The sequence below is a fragment of the Bos taurus genome, chromosome 18, assembly GCF_002263795.3.
Source record: "Bos taurus isolate L1 Dominette 01449 registration number 42190680 breed Hereford chromosome 18, ARS-UCD2.0, whole genome shotgun sequence".
Lineage (NCBI taxonomy): Eukaryota > Metazoa > Chordata > Mammalia > Artiodactyla > Bovidae > Bos > Bos taurus.
Window position 1 is genome coordinate 64,744,335 of NC_037345.1, and position 23,029 is coordinate 64,767,363.

General features: G+C 45.8%; 1 protein-coding gene across 11 annotated transcripts; it reads right to left on the bottom strand.

Annotated features, from left to right (window-relative positions):
* Nucleotides 1–919: 919 nt before the first annotated feature.
* ZNF550 (zinc finger protein 550) lies at nucleotides 920–23,029 on the bottom strand. Of its 11 annotated transcripts, XR_009491238.1 has the most exons (5): nucleotides 20,026–22,897; nucleotides 19,133–19,228; nucleotides 5,345–10,768; nucleotides 4,833–4,868; nucleotides 920–2,912 (listed from the first exon to the last, which is right to left on the bottom strand). XR_009491238.1 is itself a non-coding variant. In XM_059877273.1 (4 exons), the coding sequence occupies exons 1-4, from the start codon at nucleotides 22,928–22,930 to the stop codon at nucleotides 9,762–9,764; spliced, it is 1,257 nt and encodes a 418-aa protein (XP_059733256.1). In that variant the 5' UTR covers nucleotides 22,931–23,029; the 3' UTR covers nucleotides 920–9,761. The 11 variants fall into 11 exon arrangements, 5 of the variants coding, with proteins under 5 accessions (XP_059733256.1, XP_059733253.1, XP_059733254.1 ...); XR_009491233.1 differs by having other exon boundaries at nucleotides 920–5,500; nucleotides 9,276–10,768; XR_009491235.1 differs by having other exon boundaries at nucleotides 920–4,868.

Below are 23,029 nucleotides of genomic sequence, written 5' to 3' on the forward strand. Positions count from 1 at the left end.
AGAAAAAATGCATTCCAGTTGTCTAAAGACTGAGTAGCCAGAGTCGTTGTTTGTTTTTTATGAAAATCTTGGAAGCATTTGCAAGTAAGGAAATAAGATTTGGGGATAAAAAAGGCAATTCTGTATTATTGTCTAAAAAATACATGAAACTAGATAACAGAACTCTACAGTGGATACTGTCTGCCTAAATAAACCCGAGGTAATCATCAACCACAGCACATTCACTTGTGATCAAAGAACTGCAACTCGGTGCACATTAAAGTATCAGGGCTCCCAGGTGGGGCAGTGAGAATCTGCCCGCCAGTGTAGGAGATTCAAGAGACTCGCGTTCGATCCCTGGGTCAGGAAGATTCCCTGGAGGAGGAAATGGCCACCCACTCCAGTGTTCTCGTCTGGGAAATCCCAGGGAGAAAGGAGCTTGGCCCGCTGTTCCCAAAGAGTGGAGGGGATTGAGCATGCAGGCACATTAAAGTATCAATAGCAATAAAAAAAAGATGTTGTCTAGGGAGTAAAAGGAGCTTTTAAAGACAAAAAGAGGTTCACATTACAAAGGATTTTAATTGGAGTTGGAGGCAAAAGCTAGTCTTGGAAGAAAAGGCTTGAGTGCTATGGCTGTCCCTAGAGGGAGGTAACCTGTGGGATAAGTTGCAGACGTTCTTGCAGAGTCCTTGGAATATTTGCAGGTTGGTCCAGATCAAAAGTTCATGGTTTCACAAGATGGGGAGGTACAGGAGACCCACACTTAAAAGCCTCCTATGGAGAAGGAAATGGCAACCCACTCCAGTACAGAGGAGCCTGGCGGACTGCAGTTCATGGGGTTACATGACTGAGAACGCATGCATGAGGGTGGAAGGAGATTGGGTTGGTAGCAATAAACTGGTAGAATTAAAAAAAAAAAAAAAAACACCCTAAATCCAGGTTAAAAGCCCTTTGACATAAATGAGTCCACTTTATTTCACATTTCCGAACATTACTGAGTTGTCATGCCTTACAGTTTTCAAAGCAAATATAAATGTTTTCACAGTATATACACAAACTATATGAAAATAGCAGGCTTGAAAAAAAACCACATAAAAACTGAAACAAGAAAACACTTAAGATACTGAGCTATCTATAAATTTTTTAATATATAAATAAGTAAATTCAACAAGTACTACAAATTAACGAGGAAAAGACTGAAAATCTTCAAAGACAAAATTCTCGTATGCCACTTGAGATCAGAATTACAAAACACATGAACATTAAAAAAAAAGTATTTTATTTTTCATTAGGAAAAGGAAAAGGCAACCAATCAGATTGATGAGACCTAAGTAAGTCTGATATTATCTAATGTCGGTAACATTACAGAAATTAATAAATATCATAAACCTTCGTTAGGTTATCTATTAAAATTATTTTGCAAAAAGCATTTAGTACTACATAGCTCAGGTGGTAAAGAATCTGCCTGCAATGCAGGAGACCCCAGTTCGATTCCTGGGTCGGGAAGATCCCCTGGAGAAGGGAATAGCTACCCATTCCAGTATTCTGGCCTGGAGAATTTCAGGGACTGTATAGTCCATGGGGTCACAAAGAGTCAGACACGACTGAGCAACTTTCACTTTCACTTTTCATCATTTCCCCAAACCAAGGAAAGCCGACGTTCACTCTCACTACTGTTACTTTAAACCTTTGTTCCTTTGTGCAAACTTCCATTGATATATGCACCGCATAAACCCGTGTACCAATCAGAAAACACGTCAGGTATTTCTAAGTAGCCTTGCTATACCTGTCAAAAGCATCAAAAAAGAAGGAAGAGTTTCAAGAATGGAATGTAAAACTTAAGTTTGAAAATTCAGACCATATCAGTTCAGTTCAGTCACTCAGTCGTGTCCGACTCTTTGCCACCCCATGAATTGCAGCACTCCAAGCCTCCCTGTCCATCACCAACTCCCGGAGTTCACCCAAACTCATGTGCATTGAGTTAGTGATGCCATCCAGCCACTCATCCTCTGTTGTCCCCTTCTCCTCCTGCCCCCAATCCCTCCCAGCATCAGGGTCTTTTCTAATGAGTCAACTCTTCACATCAGGTGGCCAAAGTACTGGAGTTTCTGCTTTAGCATCAGTCCTTCCAAAGGACACCCAGGACTGATCTCCTTTAGGATGGACTGGTTGGATCTCCTTGCAGGCCAAGGGACTCTCAAGAGTCTTCTCCAACACCACAGTTCAAAAGCATCAATTCTTCAGCGCTCAGCTTTCTTCACAGTCCAACTCTCACACCTATACATGACCACTGGAAAAACCATAGCCTTGACTAGACGGACGTTTATTGCAAAGTAATATCTCTGCTTTTGAATATGCTATCTAGGTTGGTCATAACTTTCCTTTCAAGGAGTAAGCGTCTTTTAATTTCATGGCTGCAATCACCATCAGACCATATAAATCTATATAAATAGATTCCTTGTGGAGAAAGGCAACTTGCAGGATAAAACTGTTAATATCTTTTGTACCACAGCTAAGTGCACAAAATATGATATTGACATGAAAATGAGACAAACCAGCCAGCATGAAGGAAACCCCATGGACTTAACTCTGGGAAATTTTAAGTTTCAAACCAAATGACAGTGCTAGACTTTAACCTGCTTAATAATGACTTAAATATTTAAAAATCCACTGATAGTAATACAGATTAACGGGCAACTCACTTGGGAAGCTGAATTTCAAAGTAGAATGCCAACGACTATGGAAAATTGAAGGAAGACTTCTCTGGTGATCCAGTGGCTAATACTCTGTGCTCCCAGTGCAGGGTGCCTGGGTTCAACCCCTGGTCAAGGAACTCGATTCCATATGCTGCATGTCACAACTAGGACCCAGTGCCGTCAAATAAATAAATAAGAAAACTGATGGAATCTGAAAGTCATCAGCGGTGGCTAAAACTAAGGGATGAAATATTGTATGGATCAGTGTATTTACAAAGTTTCAAAATACCTTCTGAATATTTATTGGAAAGGAAAATAGTAATTCTAAAGTCAAGAACACAAACTTAAATAAGTGCCTAAAATGAATATAAACATTGAGAGGCATGGACATCACATGCCTCCTGATAAGAAGTACTGTGAAATATAACATATCACTCCTGTGGTTTCTCTGTTAAATAATACAGAGATGAAATACAATCATTAGGGAACATCAGAAAAATAAAAGGAAATTTTACAAAATAAATGACCTATATTTGTCCAGATAATCAAGTCTAAGGAACTCAGTGAAACACTGATAAACTGTTTCATTAAAGGAATGCAGAGGGTAATGATAACTAAATGTAACATGCAATTTTGAATTTGGTCACAGACCAGGAAAAATGCTAAGGGACAATATTGGGATGAATGATAACATTTGAATATGGACTATGGATTAGATAATAGTATTGGAAGTCCCTGGTGGTCCAGTGGTTAGGACTGTGTGACTCCACTGCAGGGGGCACAGGTCTGAGCCCTGGTTGGGTAACTAGGATCCTACAAGCCATTTAACATGGCCCCAATTTTTTTTTTTAATTAGTATTTTACCAATATTGAACTTCCTGATTATGATACTACTCTAACATAAAATGTGCTCTTAGGTATAACATACAGTGAAGTATTCACTTGTACAGAGGCAAAATACTTCCAAATTAAACGCAAATTGCTCAGAAATACACAATAGTGTGTATGTGGAGACAATGATCAAGAAAAAGGTGCCAAACAGATACTTGTTGAACCTGGGTAAAATTTATGCAAGAATGTCTTTTGCTATTCTTGCAACTTTTCTAAGTTTGAAGCTATATGAAAAATTTAAAAAAAAATCATATAATCAATTCAAAAGATGCATAAAGTATAACTTGATGCTAATTCACCCATTTTTTAAAAGCAAAATATAGACTGGATTTCCTTAAACATCTAATCTATAAAAAAATTCTATAACATATACCATATACATGATGTTATATTTCTCTTAAGATCAGGGACTAAAGAAATATAATTGGTATCTTCTCTGTCTTTCAGCAGTACTCCATGGGAACTACTTAATTCTATATGAGAAAAAAATATATATGTATATATATATATATTTGCATTAGAAAGGAAGACATAAACTGTCTTCTCTCACCTTGAAATATGTGCTAGAATGTTACCATCCATCTTAGTCCTAATGTGAAGTCTACTGATATTGGAAATTGTCTGTGCCTCCTGCAGTAGAAGTGTGGAACCTTAACCACTGGACTGCCAAGGTAGTCCTTGTATGGCTCAATTTTTAAGTTAGTACTGATTAAAAAAACCCTTCAGGACAAATTTTAAGCACTCACATCCAATGCCAGAGCAAAGAAGTGAGTTCATGGTTCCAACTGTGAAACCCACATAAACATACCTACATGTTTACATCTGGACTCACCTAACATCCCTGGCACTTCTATTAAAAAACAAACAAACAACAACAAAAAAACTTCACACAAACAAGACTGGACAAGGAGACTCCTTCCCCTTTACAGTCATCTTAACTCAGATGTGTTTTATTTTACTGAATGGCTCAGATGGTATAGAATCTGCCTGCAGTGCAGGAGACCCGGATTTGATCCCTGGATCAGGAAGATTCCCCTGGAGAAGGGAATGGCTACCCACTCCAGTGTTCTTGCCTGGAGAATCCCATGGACAGAGGAGCCTGGTGGACTACAGTCCATGGGGTCGCAGAGAGTCAGACATGACTGAGAGACTAACTCTTTCACTCTTTCCGTAGAAAGCTGCAGAGAGGGGACTTGGAAATGTCTGGTCCTCTCCCCAGGATTAGAGAGCCTGAAACAGCAGAAAGAGGAAAACACTAGTACTCACCTCAGAAGGTCACACCTGTACAGGACGATCACCTTGCTGTCAAGAGACAATAAAGAAAACAAACACACCGACAAACCACATTCAATACATCAGGCAGTGTGGCCCTTCAAAGACATTGCAGATGAAGCCATTTCTGTTTCGAATCCTGCAATGTCTCCCCACTTCATTTAGAGTCAAAGCCAAGACCCTCATAGTGTTATGCAGTGTTTGCCTGCAAACAGAACCCCAAACCTCTCTGAAATAATCTCCTGTTATTCCCTCTTCATCACTGATTCAGCTGCATGACCTCCCTGATATGCCTCAAACATTCCAGGATATATTCCAGCCATAAAACCCTTGAACTGGACATTCCCTCTATGTGGAGAAAATTTCTCCTGATACCCACAGAGCCTGTGCCTTCTCTTCCAAGTCTTTGTATAACAGCCACCTTCCTGAAGATGTCCCAACTTTGTTTGATACACTTATGACCTGTCCTTATCCCCTCATAGCTTGGTGTGTATGGTTCAACTTACCCTGCTCCAGTTTTTTCCTTCAGTAATACTTATGACCATCCAGTTTTTTACAGTTTATCATGCTGTTTATGTTACCTCTGCAGGGCAAGATTTTTTTTTTCCAACTTTTTTGGTTCAATGATGCCTTTCAAGTGCCCAGAACAGTGATTTAGGCATCTAAGTGAAAAAAGAATGATTAAAAAAAACCCACCTGAGAATGGAATCAAGAAAGAGCGACGCAGTAGGAAGCGGGAGAGAGGTTCAAGAGGGAGGGGACACATGTATACCTACGGCTAGTTCATGCCGATGTATGGTAGAAACAGACACAATATTGTAAAGCAATCATCCGCCAATTAAAAATAAATAAATAAATACAATTTTTTTTTTTTTTTAAAGAGTGAGAGTTGGGGGAGGGAAGATAAATTGTGTGATTAGGATTAAGATACACAAACTACTATATATAAAATAGATAGCCAAGAACAACCTACTGTATACTACAAGGAGCTATACTCAATATTTTGTAATAACCTGCAAGGAAAAATAATCTGAAAAAGAATGAATGTATGTATATGAATAATTAAATCACTTTTCTGTACATCTGAAACACAACATTGAAAATCAACTATATTCCAATAAAAATAAAGCCCCTAAGTGATGTGGATCAATTTATTTTCCACATTGCTAAATATCTTTAAAAAGACCCTGGTGAAGACTGAAAATGCAGTCTACTAACAGCCTTGAGTAACTGATTTGCATGCAACTTCTTTTCACTGAGGTTTGATGAATTTTGGAGTGAATTTCCCTAAATACACTAGCTGTTGCTATTTTTGCAAAATGTGTGCATGTTAATAAATGTACTTATTTTTAAACTTAAAAACATAAGAAGAGTGAGAGTATTGGGCATTTAGAACCAGACAAACAAGTATATTTATTAGAAAAAAAAATTCAAAAGCCTTTTGGGTGCAGATTTAATGTGGTGATCCTTATGCGGACCATTTTCTCCTTAAATATACATTATAAACACTGACATGACCAGATGGTCAACACCGAAATCAGATTGATTATATTCTTTGCAGCCAAAGATGGAGAAGCTCTATACAGTCAGCAAAAACAAGACCAGGAGCTGACTGTGGCTCAGATCATGAATTCCTTATTGCCAAATTCAGACTTAAATTGAAGAAAGTAGGGAAAACCACTAGACCATTTAGGTATGACCTAAATCAAATCCCTTATGATTATACAGTGGAAATGAGAAATAGATTTAAGGGACTAGATCTGATAGATAGAGTGCCTGATGAACTATGGACTAAGGTTTGTGACATTGTACAGGAGACAGGGATTAGGACCATCCCCATGGAAAAGAAATGCAAAAAAGCAAAATGGCTGTCTGGGGAGGCCTTACAAACAGCTGTGAAAAGAAGAGAAGCGAAAAGCAAAGGAGAAAAGGAAAGATATAAGCATCTGAATGCAGAGTTCCAAAGAATAGCAAGAAGAGAAAAGAAAGCCTTCCTCAGCGATCAATGCAAAGAAATAGAGGAAAACAACAGAATGGGAAAGACTAGAGATCTCTTCAAGAAAATTAGAGATACCAAGGGAACATTTCATGCAAAGATGGGCTCGATAAAGGACAGAAATGGTATGCACCTAACAGAAGCAGAAGATATTAAGAAGAGGTGGCAAGAATACACAGAAGAACTGTACAAACAAGATCGTCACAACCAAGATAATCACGATGATGTGATCACTGACCTAGAGCCAGACATCCTGGAATGGGAAGTCAAGTGGGCCTTAGAAAGCATCACTACGAAAAAAGCTAGTGGAGGTGATGGAATTCCAGTTGAGCTACTTCAAATCCTGAAAGATGATGCTGTGAAAGTGCTGCATTCAATATGCCAGCAAATTTAGAAAACTCAGCAGTGGCCACAGGACTGGAAAAGGTCCGTTTTCATTCCAATCCCAAAGAAAGGCAATGCCAAAGAATGCTCAAACTACCGCATAATGCACTCATCTCACATGCTAGTAAAGTAATGCTCAAAATTCTCCAAGCCAGGCTTCAGCAACATGTGAACCGTGAACTTCCAGTTATTCAAGCTGGTTTTAGAAAAGGCAGAGGAACCAGAGACCAAATTGCCAACATCCGCTGGATCACAGAAAAAGCAAGAGAGTTCCAGAAAAACATCTACCTCTGCTTTATTGACTATGCCAAAGCCTTTGACTGTGTGGATCACAATAAACTGTGGAAAATTCTGAAAGAGATGGGAATACCAGACCACCTGACCTGCCTCTTGAGAAACCTATATGCAGGTCAGGAAGCAACAGTTAGGACTGGACATGGAACAACAGACTGGTTCCAAATAGGAAAAGGAGTACGTCAAGGCTGTATATTGTCACCCTGCTTATTTCACTTCTATGCAGAGTACATCATGAGAAACGCTGGACTGGAAGAAGCACAAGCTGGAATCAAGATTGCCGGGAGAAATATCAATAACCTCAGATATGCAGATGACACCACCCTTATGGCAGAAAGTGAAGAGGAACTAAAAAGACTCTTGATGAAAGTGAAAGAGAGTGAAAAAGTTGGCTTAAAGCTCAACATTCAGAAAATGAAGATCATGGCATCTGATTCCATCACTTCATGGCAAATAGATGGGGAAACAGTGGAAACAGTGTCAGACTTTATTTTTTGGGGCTCCAAAATCACTGCGGATGGTGATTGCAGCCATGAAATTAAAAGACACTTACTCCTTGGAAGAAAAGTTATGACCAACCTAGATAGCATATTCAAAACCAGAGACATTACTTTGCCAACAAAGGTCCATCTACTCAAGGCTATGGTTTTTCCAGTAGTCATGTATGGATGTGAGAGTTGGGCTGTGAAGAAAGCTGAGCATTGAAGAATTGATGCTTTTGAACTGTGGTGTTGGAGAAGACTCTTGAGAGTCCCTTGGACTGCAAGGAGATCCAACCAGTCCATTCTGAAGATCGGTCCTGGGTGTTCTTCGGAAGGAATGATGCTAAAGCTGAAACTCCAGTACTTTGGCCACCTCATGCAACGAGTTGACTCCTTGGAAAAGACTGATGCTGGGAGGGATTGGGGGCAGGAGGAGAAGGGGACGACAGAGGATGAGATGGCTGGATGGCATCACCGACTCAATGGATGTGAGTCTGAGTGAACTCCAGGAATTGGTGATGGACAGGGAGGCCTGGCGTGCTGCGATTCATGAGGTCGCAAAGAGTCGGACACGACTGAGCGACTGAACTGAACTGAATGATATTTTTAGTATTCCAATTTCTTACTAGTTCAAGTAGCTCATGACTCAAGCCTTCGTATTTCTCACAAATAATTAAGTGCCTAATGGCTGGGGACAGCAGTGAACATATAAAAATAAAGGGCTGCAACCTTTTTCTCTCCCAAGTACTGCCCCTCAAAAACAGAACTAACCAAAAACAGCAGCAGCCTTGGCAGGAAAGTCTGAAAGAACTTGCAAAGGCACTTTCGTTGTTTGTGATTCCCTGGTGGCTCAGATGGGAAAGAATCTGCCTGCAATGCAGGAGATCTGGGTTCAATCCCTGGGTCAGGAAGGTCCCTTGGAGAAGGGAATGGCCACCTACTCTAGTATTCTTGTCTGGAGAATTCTATGGACAGAGAAGCCCATGAGGTCACAAAGAGTCTGACATGACTAAGTGACGAACACTTCCACTTTTCATGTTTATAGTCTTCCTTTTCATCCCCTCCACCTCCTTGCTATTTTTCTTTTTGGCCACACTGTGGGGCTTGCAGAATGTTAGTTCCCTGACCAGGGATTGAATCCAGGCCCTGAGCAGTGAGAGCACAGAATCGCAACCCCTGGCCCACATGGGAGGTGCCTTGTTGTTTTCCTTTTCAACATAATGCTGAGATTGCCTCTTAAGTGCAAACCCAAGGGAGCCCTGGGGCTGGAGGTTGCTGTACCTGAAAACGCCCCCGAGTTTGTCCCCTCTAGGCTTCGTCACAGGAAAAGCCCGAGCTCTGTGAGGTTCTGACGTGGCTCTAGCGTCACGAGTGGTGGATGACCTGACACAGAAGGTTTTCTCAAGGCAATGATCGCGTGGTTCCTCTTCACTACACCACCTCAGGTGGAAGGAGACCCTTCTCTTTGGCTCAGGTTAGCTGCAGGCTGTCTCTTCCTGGTGTGTGCTCTGAAGGTGACAGAGGGGGGCCCACGGGTGCCCAGGCTTCTCACTGAGTTTCTCTACAGCCTGAATCCTCCCATGACGGGGGCTGAAGGCTCCGGATATTTACTGCGTTCACAGGCGTCTCTCCCATGTGACCGCCTGTGGGTTTGAAGAGGGGTCCAAAAAAGCCTTCTCCAGCGTTCTCTGCTGGGAAGAACTTTTCCCTCCAGCCTGGACCTCGTCCTTAGAGACCACGGGCGAGCGGCGGGTGAAGGCCGCCTTCTCAAGTGTGGACCCTCCGGTGCTGCAGGAGGTGTGACCTGCGCTTGAAGGCCTTGCCGCACTGGGCGCACTTGAAGGGCGTCTCCGGCGTATGGATGACCGAGTGCTGCAGGAGGTAGGTGCTCCGGTGGAAGGCCTTGCCGCACTGGGCGCAGGTGTAGGGCTTCTCGCCGGTGTGGACGCGCTGGTGCTGCTGCAGCTCCGAGCTGCAGCGGAAGGCCTTGGCGCACTCCGCGCACTCGTAGGGCTTCTGCCCAGTGTGGATGACGTAGTGCTGGATGAGGTGCGCTCGGCTGCTGAACGCCTTCTCACAGTCCTTGCACTCGAAGGGTTTTTCGCCGGAGTGGGTCCGATGGTGGCGGATGAAGGTGGAGCGGTGGGTGAAGGCCTTGCGGCACTGGCTGCACGTGTAGGGCTTCTCCCCGGTGTGCGCCGGCTGGTGCTGCCGGAGGTAGGACCTGCGCTTGAAGGCCTTGCCGCACTCGCCGCACTGGAATGGCTTCTCCCCGGTGTGGATGAGGTAGTGGCGGATCAGCGTGGAGCTCTGGCTGAAGGCTTTCCCACACGCATTGCACTCATAGGGCTTCATGCCCGTGTGAATCCGCTGGTGGCGCACGAGGTACCATTTCCTGTTGAAAGCCTTCCCGCACTGCTTGCACTTGTAGAGGTGATGGCTGGGGGGGCCTTTTCCAGGTCGCTGTGGGTCACGTTCATGGAGAACATCCCCCCGAGAGACGCTCTTCTGGAACGCCCCTAAGTGCAGACCATCACCTGCCCCTAAACCGTCATCCTCAAGGCTCACCTTCCCCGGATGCGCCTCCTTGCCAGCATCCATCTCTGGCGTCTCTGGAACTCTCCGCGTTTCCAAGAGCCCTTGTGGAGCCCCGGCTCGCCCCAACCTGGAGTCCCAGGAAGATCCCAGAGTCAGGCTTCCCTGGAGCAAGGCTTCCTCAGATAAAACTGGCTGAGAACTGCTTGAGTCTCTGGGCTGACATTTTGGTCTGTCACCTGGAAAGAAGCCGATACATGAAGGCGGATTTTAGTGCTGCAACAGGGAAGGAACTAAAGCAACACTTCAGTGGACAAACGAGGATGAGAGCAGCACCCCTGACACCCGCTGTAGCTTTACGCCAACATAACCTAGATTTCCAATCACCTTTTACAATCCTTGTACCTGACAGCACAAAAGGGGTGGGCCAAGGGCAAGCTGGGCTGCGAGACAGAGGACCTGGAGCAAGGGAGGGAGGACAGTTTCAATAACACTGTCTGGAGAGCATGTGCCCCGAGGATTGACGCCTTGGTTCTGTGAGAGTGCAGAAATATGCCACCTTGCGACGCTGGGAAGAAATAGCCCATCTTCCCTGAGACGTGGTGTGTGTGTGTGTGTGTGTGTGTGCGCGCGTGCGTGCGGGCGTGCGTGCTTGGTCATGGCTGACTCTTTATGACCCCCATGGACTGTAGCCCACCAAGCTCCTCTGTCCATGGGATTTCCCAGGCAAGAATACTGAAGTGAGTTGCCATTTCCTTCTCCAGGGGGTCTTCCTGACTCAGGGGTCAAACCTACATCTCCTGTGTCTCCTATACTGGCAGGCAGAGTGTTTACCACTGTGCCACCTGGGAAGCCTGTAAGCTGGGTCCTAATGCAGACACTGGAGTTGCCAGAAAGAAGGATGGGTACTGGGTTGAAATAGAAGAGTAAGTGTGAGTAGACTCACCCCTAGAAACTGCTTAAGAATTATAAGAAAATGGAATGTTACTCAGCCATAAAAAAAGAATGAAAGCATTTACAGCAACATGGATGAACCTAGAGATGATCATACTAAGTGAAGTAAGTCAGACACAGAAAGATAAATATCATATCACTTATATGTGGAACCTAAAAAAAACCCAAAAGATACAAATTCAACTTATTTACAAAACAGAAACAGACCCACAGACAGAAAACAAACTATGGTTACCAAAGGGGAAAGGGTGAGGAGGGAAGGATATATAGGAGTCTGGGATTACTTGATACGCACTACTATATATGAAATAGATAAACAACAAAGGACCTCCTGTATAACACAGGGATTATACTCAATATCTTTCAATACCCAATATAGGAAGAGAATCTGAAAAAGCACATATATGTGTGTATAACTCAATCACTTTGCTGTACATCTGAAACTACCACGACCGGTGTAAATCAACTCTACTCCGATTTTTAAAAACAGGTGCCGAGAAGATGACCTGGGAGGTAATAAGTGTTGTCTAAGTAGCTGATGCTTCCCTGGTGGCTCAGTGGTAAAGAATCCATCTGCTAATGCAAGAGAAATGGGTTCGATCCCTGGGTCAGGAAGATCCCCTGGAGAAGGAAATGGAAACCCACTCCAGTATTCTCGCCTGGAGAATCCCACGGACAGAGGAGCCCAGCGGGCTACAGTCCATGGGGTCACAAAGAGTCAGACACGATTTACCGAGTTAACAAGAACTAAAACAAGTGGTTGATACACAGAACACTGAAAACAGTGCCTAAAAAAGAGAGAAAGAATTCCCTGGTGGTCCAGTGATTACGGCTCCATGTCCTCACTGCTGAGCACTGGGTTCAATCTCTGGAGATCCCACAAGCCTTTGTCATGTCGCCAAAAGGAAAAAAAGAGTTAGAAAAAGAAAACAGCAAGAGAAGCCTGATGAAGGCAACACTACAGGGGCGGTTACAGGAAGGGACAGTGAAAATCCCAGAAGGGGCAGAGGGACACACCAGGCCAAACGGTAGGAAACACAATTTCCCACTGCCAGGGGCAGTGATGTGGTGTCAGCAGGGAGGGCTCTGGAGCCAGAAGCCTCGGGTCCAGGTGTGGTTCGTGGGATGCTAGTTCCCTGACCAGGGATCAAACCCTTGCCGCCTGCAGTGGAAGCACACAGCTCTCGCCACTGGCCCGCCAGGGAAGTCCCTTCTCTCTTCTCTAAGTTACAATTTTCTCACCTGAGAGACGAGAAGACTGTTTCTCCAGCTGTCGTGAGGGTTAAATGAGAAAATGCCTGCAAAGCTCTTGGCACAGCTCTTGGCGCCGTATGAGTGTTTTCGGTGGTTAACTTTGTACATCAAGTTGGCCTGATGGTTGTGCCGAGCTCTTTGTCCAAATACCATTTGGCATGCTGCTGTGAAGGTACTTTGTAGGTACTACTGACAGTGAAATTCTCAGACTGTGAGAAAAGCAGGTTCCCCTTCATATGTTGGGCCAAGTCCATTAATTCATAGCCTTCCAATCCGAAAGACAGGCAATGCCAAAGAATGCTCAAACTACAATTGCACTCCTCTCACATGCTAGTAGAGTAATGCTCAAAATTCTCCAAGCCAGGCTTCAGCAATACGTGAACCATGAACTTCCTGATGTTCAAGCTGGTTTTAGAAAAGGCAGAGGAACCAGAGACCAAATTGCCAACATCCGCTGGATCACAGAAAAAGCAAGAGAGTTCCACAAAAACATCTATTTCTGCTTTATTGACTATGCCAAAGCCTTTGACTGTGTGGATCACAATCAACTGTGGAAAATTCTGAAAGAGATGGGAATACCAGACCCCCTGACCTGCCTCTTCAGAAATCTGTATGCAGGTCAGGGAGCAACAGTTAGAACTGGACATGGAACAACAGACTGGTTCCAAATAGGAAAAGGAGTATGTCAAGGCTGTATATTGTCACCCTGCTTATTTAACTTCTATGCAGAGTACATCATGAGAAACGCTGGACTGGAAGACACACAAGCTGGAATCAAGATTGCCAGAAGAAATATCAATAACCTCAGATATGCAGATGACACCACCCTTATGGCAGAAAGTGAAGAGGAACTCAAAAGCCTCTTGATGAAAGTGAAAGTAGAGAGTGAAAGAGTTGGCTTCAAGCTCAACATTCAGAAAATGAAGATCATGGCATCCGGTCCCATCACTTCATGGGAAATAGATGGGGAAACAGTGGAAACAGTGTCAGACTTTATTTTTTGGGGCTCCAAAATCACTGCAGATGGTGATTGCAGCGATGAAATTAAAAGATGCTTACTCCTTGGAAGGAAAGTTATGACCAACCTAGATAGCATATTCAAAAGCAGAGACATTACTTTGCCAACAAAGGTCTGTCTAGTCAAGGCTATGGTTTTCCAGTGGTCATGTATGGATGTGAGAGTTGGACTGTGAAGAAGGCTGAGTGCCGAAGAATTGATGCTTTTGAACTATGGTGTTGGAGAAGACTCTTGAGAGTCCCTTGGACTGCAAGGAGATCCAACCAGTCCATTCTGAAGGAGATCAGCCCTGGGATTTCTTTGGAGGGAATGATGCTGAAGCTGAAACTCCAGTACTTTGGCCACCTCATGCGAAGAGTTGACTCATTGGAAAAGACTCTGATGCTGGGAGGGATTGGGGGCAGGAGGAGAAGGGGACAACAGAGGATGAGATGGCGGGATGGCATCACTGACTCGATGGACGTGAGTCTGAGTGAACTCCGGCAGTTGGTGATGGACAGGGAGGCCTGGCGTGCGGCGATTCATGAGGTCGCAAAGAGTCGGACACGACTGAGCAACTGAACTGAACTGAACTGAAGAGCAAAGACAGGGGCGGGAGGTAGGAGGGAAGGCCAAGAGGGAGGAGAGGTATGTGTGCCAATGGCTGATACATGTTAATGTATGGCGGAAGCCAACACAACATTGTAAAGCAATTATCCTCCAATTAAAAACACATAAATTCTTTTAAAAAGAGAGAGAGAGAAAAGACTGAGATGCCCTAGGAGGGAAGGAATTCTGCCTCCAGACTTAAGGCTGCAAGCATCTACTCTCCCAGCTTTCTGGCCTGCCCTGCAGATTTCAAAATCTCTTAGCTCTCACAATCATATGAAGCCAGATCAGTAGAATAGATCTCAGTGGACACATATCTCTTTTGGCTCTGATTCTGTGAAGCAGTCTAATGTCAGTATCCTCATTGCTTTAGGGGGCAGTTAGGATAACAGCAACTCCACCATCCAGGACAAGCCATCTTGTTCTACATGCCAAAGAAAGAAGCCTCAGAAGAAACCAACCTTGGTGACACCCAGCCTCGAGAAACGAAACTGCTGTTCAAGGCACCCACTCCCATCCTCAGAAAGAAACAAAGAAAATCTATCCACATTCCCAGCCCATGCACCAAAGAAAAAAAAAAGAAAATCTATCCACAATGACAGTGTCAACAGTGGGGACCGCCATAGGAGCAGCTACTGACAAGGATGGGGACCCAGAACCTGCCACAGTCTTGGAAATATTCTAAATTTTAGGTGCAGTAAAGGATACTTCAGTTTATATGTACATTAAAAAGTAAAGCTGAAAAAAAAAAAGTGAAGGTGAAATCCCCCTCCTGGGCACATATCCAGACAAAACTCTAGTTTGAAAAGACATGAGAGAGTCAATTTTTAGGTAGGCTGATAAGAACTCTGGGGTACCTGAGGAGGAGACAGGGGTGTGGAGTCCTCAAGGAGGAGAAAAGGACAAGCTTTTCTTTTCCACATTCCTTAGTCTTAGTCATAGAAAACGTTTTTCTTTAACACGACTAAACAACTCAGCTTCAACTCTGTACTAAGGATTGTGTAACAACAATGTATTCTGCTTGAGGAGAGTTTCTCCTTCTTGAAAACCTTCTGACTAATCCTGTTCTCTTAAAATGTATATTATGGATTATGGCACAAAGTGAAGAGGAACTAAAAAGCCTCTTGATGAAAGGGAAAAAGGAGAGTGAAAAAGTTGGCTTAAAGCTCAACATTCAGAAAGTGAAGATCTTGGCATCTGGTCCCAACACTTCATGGGAAATAGATGGGGAAACAGTGGAAACAGTGTCAGACTTTATTTTTTGGGGCTCCAAAATCACTGCAGATGCTGACTGCAGCCATGAAATTAAAAGATGCTTACTCCTTGGAAGGAAAGTTATGACCAACCTAGATAGCATATTCAAAACCAGAGACATTACTTTGCCAACAAAGGTCCGTCTAGTCAAGGCTATGGTTTTTCCAGTGGTCATGTATGGATGTGAGAGTTGGGCTGTGAAGAAAGCTGAGCACCGAAGAATTGATGCTTTTGAACTGTGGTGTTGGAGAAGACTCTTGAGAGTCCCCTGGACTGCAAGGAGATCCAACCAGTCCATTCTAAAGGAGATCAGCCCTGGGTGTTCTTTGGAAGAAATGATGCTAAAGCTGAAACTCCAATACTGTGGCCACCTCATGTGAAGAGCTGACTCATTGGAAAAGACCCTGATGCTGGGAGGGATTGGGGGCAGGAGGAGAAGGGGACAACAGAGGATGAGACGGCTGGATGACATTACTGACTCGATGGAAATGAGTGTGAGTGAACTCCGGGAGTTGGTGATGGACAGGGAGGCCTGGCGTGCTGCGATTCATGGGGTCGAAAAGAGTCAGAGATGACTGAGTGACTGAACTGAACTAAAGATCTTTCTATTGTTAGTTCTAATCCTGTCATTAGTTCTATTGTTAGTCTATTGTTAGTCTAATCCTAACAGAAGCAGAAGATATTAAGAAGAGATGACAAGAATACACAGAAGAACTGTACAAAAACGATCTTCACGACCCAGATAAACACGATGGTGTGATCACTGACCTAGAGCCAGACATCCTGGAATGGGAAGTCAAGTGGGCCTTAGAGAGCATCACTACGAACAAAGCTAGTGGAGGTGGTGGAATTCCAGTTGAGCTACTTCAAATCCTGAAAGATGATGCTGTGAAAGTGCTGTACTCAATATGCCAGCAAATTTAGAAAACTCAGCAGTGGCCACAGGACTGCAAAAGGTCCGTTTTCATTCCAATCCCAAAGAAAGGCAATGCCAAAGAATGCTCAAACTACCGCATAATGCACTCATCTCACACGCTAGTAAAGTAATGCTCAAAATTCTCTGAGTCAGACTTCAGCAATATGTGAACCGTGAACTTCCTGATGTTCAAGCTGGTTTTAGAAAAGGCAGAGGAACCAGAGACCAAATTGCCAACATTCGCTGGATCATGGAAAAAGCAAGAGAGTTCCAGAAAAACATCTATTTCTGCTTTATTGACTATGCCAAAGCCTTTGACTGTGTGGATCACAATAAACTGTGGAAAATTCTGAAAGAGATGGGAATACCAGACCACCTGATCTGCCTCTTGAGAAATTTGTATGCAGCTCAGGAAGCAACAGTTAGAACTGGACATGGAACAACAGACTGGTTCCAAATAGGAAAAGGAGTACGTCAAGGCTGTATATTGTCACCCTGCTTATTTAACTTATATGCAGAGGACATCATGAGAAATGGTGGACTGGAAGAAACACAAGCTGGAATCAAGATTGCTGGGAGAAATATCAATAACCTCAGATATGCAGATGACACCACTCTTATGGCAGAAAGTGAAGAGGAACTAAAAAGACTCTTGATGAATGGGAAAGTGGGGAGTAAAAAAGTTGGCTTACAGCTCAACGTTCAGAAAAGGAAGATCATGGTATCCGGTCCCATCACTTCATGGGAAATAGATGGGGAAACAGTGGAAACAGTGTCAGACTTTATTTTTTGGGGCTCCAAAATCACTACAGATGGTGACTGCAGCCATGAAATTAAAAGACACTTAGTCCTTGGAAGGAAAGTTATGACCAACCTAGATAGCATATTCAAAAGCAGAGACATTACTTTGCCAACAAAGGTTCGTCTAGTCAAGGCTATGGTTTTTCCTGTGGTCATGTATGGATGTGAGAGTTGGACTGTGAAGAAAGCTGAGCACCAAAGAATTGATGCTTTTGAAGTGTGGTGTTGGAGAAGACTCTTGAGAGTCCCTTGGACTGCAAGGAGATCCAACCAGTCCATTCTGAAGGAGATCAGCCCTGGGATTTCTTTGGAAGGAATTATGCTGAAGCTGAAACTCCAGTAGTTTGGCCACCTCATGTGAAGAGTTGACTCATTGGAAAAGACTCTGATGCTGGGAGGGATTGGGGGCAGGAGAAGGGGACGACAGAGGATGAGATGGCTGGATGGCATCACTGACTCAATGGACGTGAGTCTCCGTGAACTCTGGGATTTGGTGATGGACAGGGAGGCCTGGCGTGCTGCGATTCATGGGGTCGCAAAGAGTTGGACACAACCGAGCGACTGATCTGATCTGATCTGAATCCTGTCATCTTAAAATGCAAATTGTGGGAGCGGGTCTAGTAAGATCTTTACAACCTTGAGACATTCTTTTGCAGATCTTTTTCTTCTCTTGTATTTCTTACTATATAAGTCCCTTTAGTATTTGTTGTAAAGCTGGTTTGGTGGCACTGAATTCTAACTTTTGCTTGTCTGAAAAGCTTTTGACTTCTCCACCAATTTTGAATGAGATGAGACATTCTTTTGATTCACTGTAATAACCAATTAAAAAGTATATAGCTCTCTTGCTAAGGCTGGCAAGAGGGGCACTCACTGTCCCGCTTCTGATATCTCTACGCCAGAAGCTTTCTCCATCAGTTTTTCATTTTAATAAAACTCTGCTACACAAAAGCTTTTGAGTGATCAAGCCTGGTCCCTGGTCCTGAAGCTAAATCTTTGGAGGTCGTGAATGTGACATCGCTCGCCGCAGGCTGTCAGACACACACCCCCGTGTTCACAGCAGCAGTATTCACAACAGCCAAGACACGGAAGCAACCTAAATGTCCATCGGCTGCTGAATGGATGAAGATGTGCTGCTTAAATACAGCGGAATATTACTCAGCCGTAAAAAGGATGAAATTATGCCATTTGCAGGAACACAGATGGAACCGTGTTGATACTATGCTTTAGTGAAATAAGTCAGACAGAGAAAAACAAATGCCGTATGGTATCACTTATATGTGAAATCTAACTATACGACACAAAAGAACTTGTCTATGAAACAGAAACAGATTCACAGACGTGGAGAACAGACTTGTTGTGGCCAAGTGGGGCAGTGATGAGGGGGAAGACTGGGAGTTTGGGATCAGCAGATGCAAACTATTACATATAGGATGGATAAGCAACAAGCCCTACTGTAACACCGCGAACTATATCGGATGTTCTGGGATAAACCATAGTGGAAAAGAATATAAAGAAAGAATATACAGATGTGTGTAACTGAGTCACTTTGCTGTACAGCATAACTAGCACAACACTGGAAATCAACTGTACTCAATTTAATAGAGAAAATTAAAGAAGAAAAAAATAAGGAGGAGGCGGTGTCTGGATCTCTAAACAATGGTGTGGTCCCGAGCTGGCCAGCTGACGCACACTAAACCTCAATGTGAGAGAAACCTCCAGACCCCATGAAGGGCTTCACGTGGCAGCTCAGAGGCACCGGTCCCCGCACGTTCTGAAGGCTGCCATGAGCCAAACTGGCCAGCAGCTACCAGCTCCTACCTGGGCTGGTGCTATGCGGGAGGCCTCTGGTTCCTGTCCACAGCTTCTGCCCATGCTCCAGCAGGTGGATCAGCTCTGGTTTGGGAATTGGATGCCCTGTGGATGGAGCAAGAAACAGGATACAGGTGTTTGATGAGAAGAATGAAAACCTCCACCCTGTCTGGGACTCTGTGACAGGAAAAGGAAGACCACGAATGTAGCTGCTCCCAAAGTAAATAAAGTGCTGATCTGTGACCTGGAACCAAGGGCGCACACACCACTCCAGGGCTGCCACTGCCGTAGAGGGCGGGGTTGTCTGTCTGCACAACACCTGTGCCCTTGAACGTCATCACTGGAAGCCGGCCCCACGCAGGGGCACAGGACAGAACCCTGGGAAGGGGAAGCTCCTTCCGGAACGTCTTTGATGATTCCTCTAAGTCACCCTGTGCTTCAGAACCACCCAAGGATGCCTAAGCCCAACCTTAAACCAAAAGAAACAAAATTGCTCAGGGTCACATCGAGGCATCAATAGTTCTCAAGTCCCGGGTGGCAGTGATGTCAAATGCTACGGAGGGCCTGCCTGACTCACCTTCTCTTCAGAGAACAGCCCTGCTAACTGTGGGGACGTGTGACCCCACCAGGTTGGGGCAATCAGTTTCCCAGCAGAGGAGTCAAGAACAGGGACCTCAGACTGAGCCTGAGGGTGCTGAGCACTGGGATGAGGGCTGGTGTTCAGAGGGACACTGCTTCTATCCCTCTGATCCCTGCTACATACACAGATCAGGCAGGAGGAGGAGGGGCCAGCAAACTGCAGGGCCCGTGGGGAGCAGGAAAGGTGACTCCTGTGACCTTCTGATCAGCCAGAAACCAGGAGGAGCCTGGGGTCCCTACAGGTCTAAGAGCTGAGCACGTACCCAGGGAGACCAGGAGCCCGCAGGTCTCCAGCATCACCTCCCGGAACAGGGTCCTCTGGCCCAGGTCAAGTTGTCCCCACTCCTCCCGGGTAAAGGTCACGGCCACATCCTTGAAGGTCACCACCACCTGGAGGGTCAAACACAGCAGCACTGGTGATGTGCACTTGGGTGGGATCAGGCCTGTCACCGTGGTGCTGGTGAAGGTGCAGAGACCCAGGCCTGAATCATGAGGCCTCTGATGGCCAAGTTCTGTGCTGGGTTCAGGGGGAAGCAGATGCAGCCTTGGGACATAAAGCAGTTGTGGCTGAGAGGAAAGCCTCAGGTGCAGGAGGCCACGGGAGAGGACACAGACAGTGGTGTTCCACGAGGTCTGGGGGCAGAGGGAAGTGCTCTGGGAAAAATGCTCGAGACGTAACTCCAACAATGGCCACAGCAGCGACAGCACCGGAGCTGCCCTCACCCTGTCTGAGCGCCTGCCCAGGCGGAGGGCTTCACACGCTGACATTCAAGTGACTGCAGATCCCTTGCTCTGGGCCAGAGATCCAGGGTTCAAATGAAGAGTCTGAAGTCTGACGCTGGCAGTGTGACCGTAGGCACAACATCTTTTCATTTCTCCAAGCATCAGTGTCACCATCAACACTATGCTCATTCCCACTGTGCCGTGATTCTGAGAACTAAAGAGATAATAACAGATGCGGGAGGACCCGCACAGTGAAGTGCTCCACGTCCTTTGTGACTTTACTAATCCCCCCACAGCCCTCGAGGGAAAGGTTATCATCACCTCCCTGTCTCAGCCAGATCTCTAGGTCCAGGGAGCCCTAGAAAGTCACCCATAACCTCAGATTTAAGTTACAGAAGTAGGGAAATGCTCTGGTGGCCCAGTGGTTAGGACTCCATGCTTTCACTGCCAAAGCCCAGGGTTCGATTGTTGGTTGCGGAACTAAGATCCCACAAGCCATGTTGCATGGTTAAAAAAAAAAGGAACAGAACTGGGAACTGAACATCCATCCAGCAAAAGAAAGCAGAGAGTTATCAGAAGATGGGCAGGTGGGAGCCAGGGGTACCTCAGCCAGAAGGAAAATGGCTAGGAAAGGACTATCCTAAGAGGAGACACGAGGCACAGGGAGAGGGGAGAGATCCGGGATCAGGGCCCCAGACAAAGGGAAACGCAAGGGCAAAAGCTGCACACCAGGCAGAAATGAGTGCAGTGAGCAAGGGAAGAACGGAAGGGGGAGAAGCATGGAGGAGCCCACAGGGCAGATCCAGTACAGCCGTGTGGGCCAGGGCAGGAGACTGTATTTATCGTAGGTGTGCTGAGAGCACCTGAGTGGGAGGCTCGTTCATTCCACCATTTCCTGAGCAGCGTTTATACGCCTGGGCCATTCCAGGTCTTGGCAGAGAGCACTACAGGCGCTCGAGTTCTAGGGCTGGAAAAAGATGTTAAATGAACAACTAAGTAAATGAACAACAATGTCAGAGGGACCAAAGGGCTCCAAACTCAAGGAAACCGAGCCGGAAGGTTGAGAAGGTGACCGCCTGCTTGTGATTGGGCACCAGGGAGAGCCTCTCTCAGGACAGCCGACGGGAGTGAGTCTGAAATAAAGTAAAGAAGGGAACCAAGTGGATGGGAAATTAACAAATAGGACGAGTCCTGACAGTGATCAGGACTGTGAAGAGGGCACTCAGGGCAATGGCTATGCAGTTACCCAGGACCTCGTGTGCTTTTATGTCCAAAGGAACCCCACATTCCTGTACACCATCATACCTGACCATTTGAAAGGACTCACTCTGGCTGTAAACCAACCAAAACCCAACTGCCACTTCTGAAGTGTGTGTGTCCTGTGTCAGGCTTAGAGCGACTCTGTGAGACCCTGTGGACTGTAGCCTGCCAGGCTCTTCTGTCCATGGGATTCTCTAGGCCAGAATACTAGAGTGGGTTGCCATGCCCTCTTCTAAGGGATCTTCCCAACCTGAGGATTGAACCTACATCCCTTACATCTCCTGCACTAGCAAGCAGGTTCTAGAGCCACCTGGGAAGCTTAAAGGTAAATTCCTTGGCCTTTTGGGCTCCCAGCTGGTCCTGACACCTTTTCTGTCCTAGCAGAGCAGCAATCCCCAAACTGCCGCAGGCTACTGCTGCCTCTTCCCCAGCCAAGCCCTTATCTTTATAGAGGATACAGGACAGGGAAGCCAAGGATCAGATTCCCCCAGGGATGAGCCTCTGCCATCAACACGGGCTCAGGAGGCACCTCCATGAAAAGAGAGCCAGAGTGATGCTCCCTGGACCACGCTGGGCACTTGGGAATACATGTCATCCACGTGCCTTTTCCAGTTCCCTAATCCCAGGTGGAGGAACTTTAATGTAAAAGCCAAGCACAGGAACTATCCTGGAGAGCCAGTGGTTAATAATCCCCTATTCAGGGGACACCAGTTCGATCCCTGCTCGAGGAACTAGGATCTCACATGCCTCACGACTCAGCCAAAAAAAAAAAAAAAGTCAAGGGCAGCAACGAAAGTTACTCAAGGTCCTAGACTCGGGAAGGGGCGCGGCCTCATCACGCAGAAAAGTCTCGGGACTGTGCGGCCTGCGCTCCGCCCTGCGGGTCCTTCCACGCCACTGGAGTGGGCTTGGAGGGAGGAATTCTAGAAGGCACCTCTCTCCCTTTTACTCGGCGTCCCAGTGACTGACAGAAATAGGATCCACCGTACGGAGGCCCTACCCTGGGCTCCCACACGGAGCACAAGCGACCCTCTCCCGAGGCTCCGAGACAGTGTCCTGCAGAGGACAAGGCGACGAGACACAGGACACCGCCGTCCAGCACCGCAGTGCGCCCGGGCCACGTGGGTAGGTCCGAACGGGTGCGCGTCGTCCACTCACCGGCGCCGGGGTCAAGAGCGCCGCCATGGCACCGCGGGGAGTGCAGGATCCCGCGACCGCGCCGGCGAGCGGCGGGGCCAGACGGCTTAGCTGACCCTCCGCCAGGTCGCACAGAGGCGTACGTGG

Excerpts from the sequence above, each read along its gene's own strand:
- ZNF550 (XM_059877270.1), bottom strand. The coding sequence starts at position 20,530 with ATGTCAGCGTGTGAAGCCCTCCGCCTGGGCAGGCGCTCAGACAGGGTG. Across the intron at positions 19,229-20,025 it reads CGGGCTCCTGGTCTCCCTGG|GGCATCCAATTCCCAAACCA; the intron begins GTACGTGCTCAG and ends CTCCATCCACAG. Across the intron at positions 10,769-19,132 it reads CCCGCATAGCACCAGCCCAG|GTGACAGACCAAAATGTCAG; the intron begins GTAGGAGCTGGT and ends GCTTCTTTCCAG.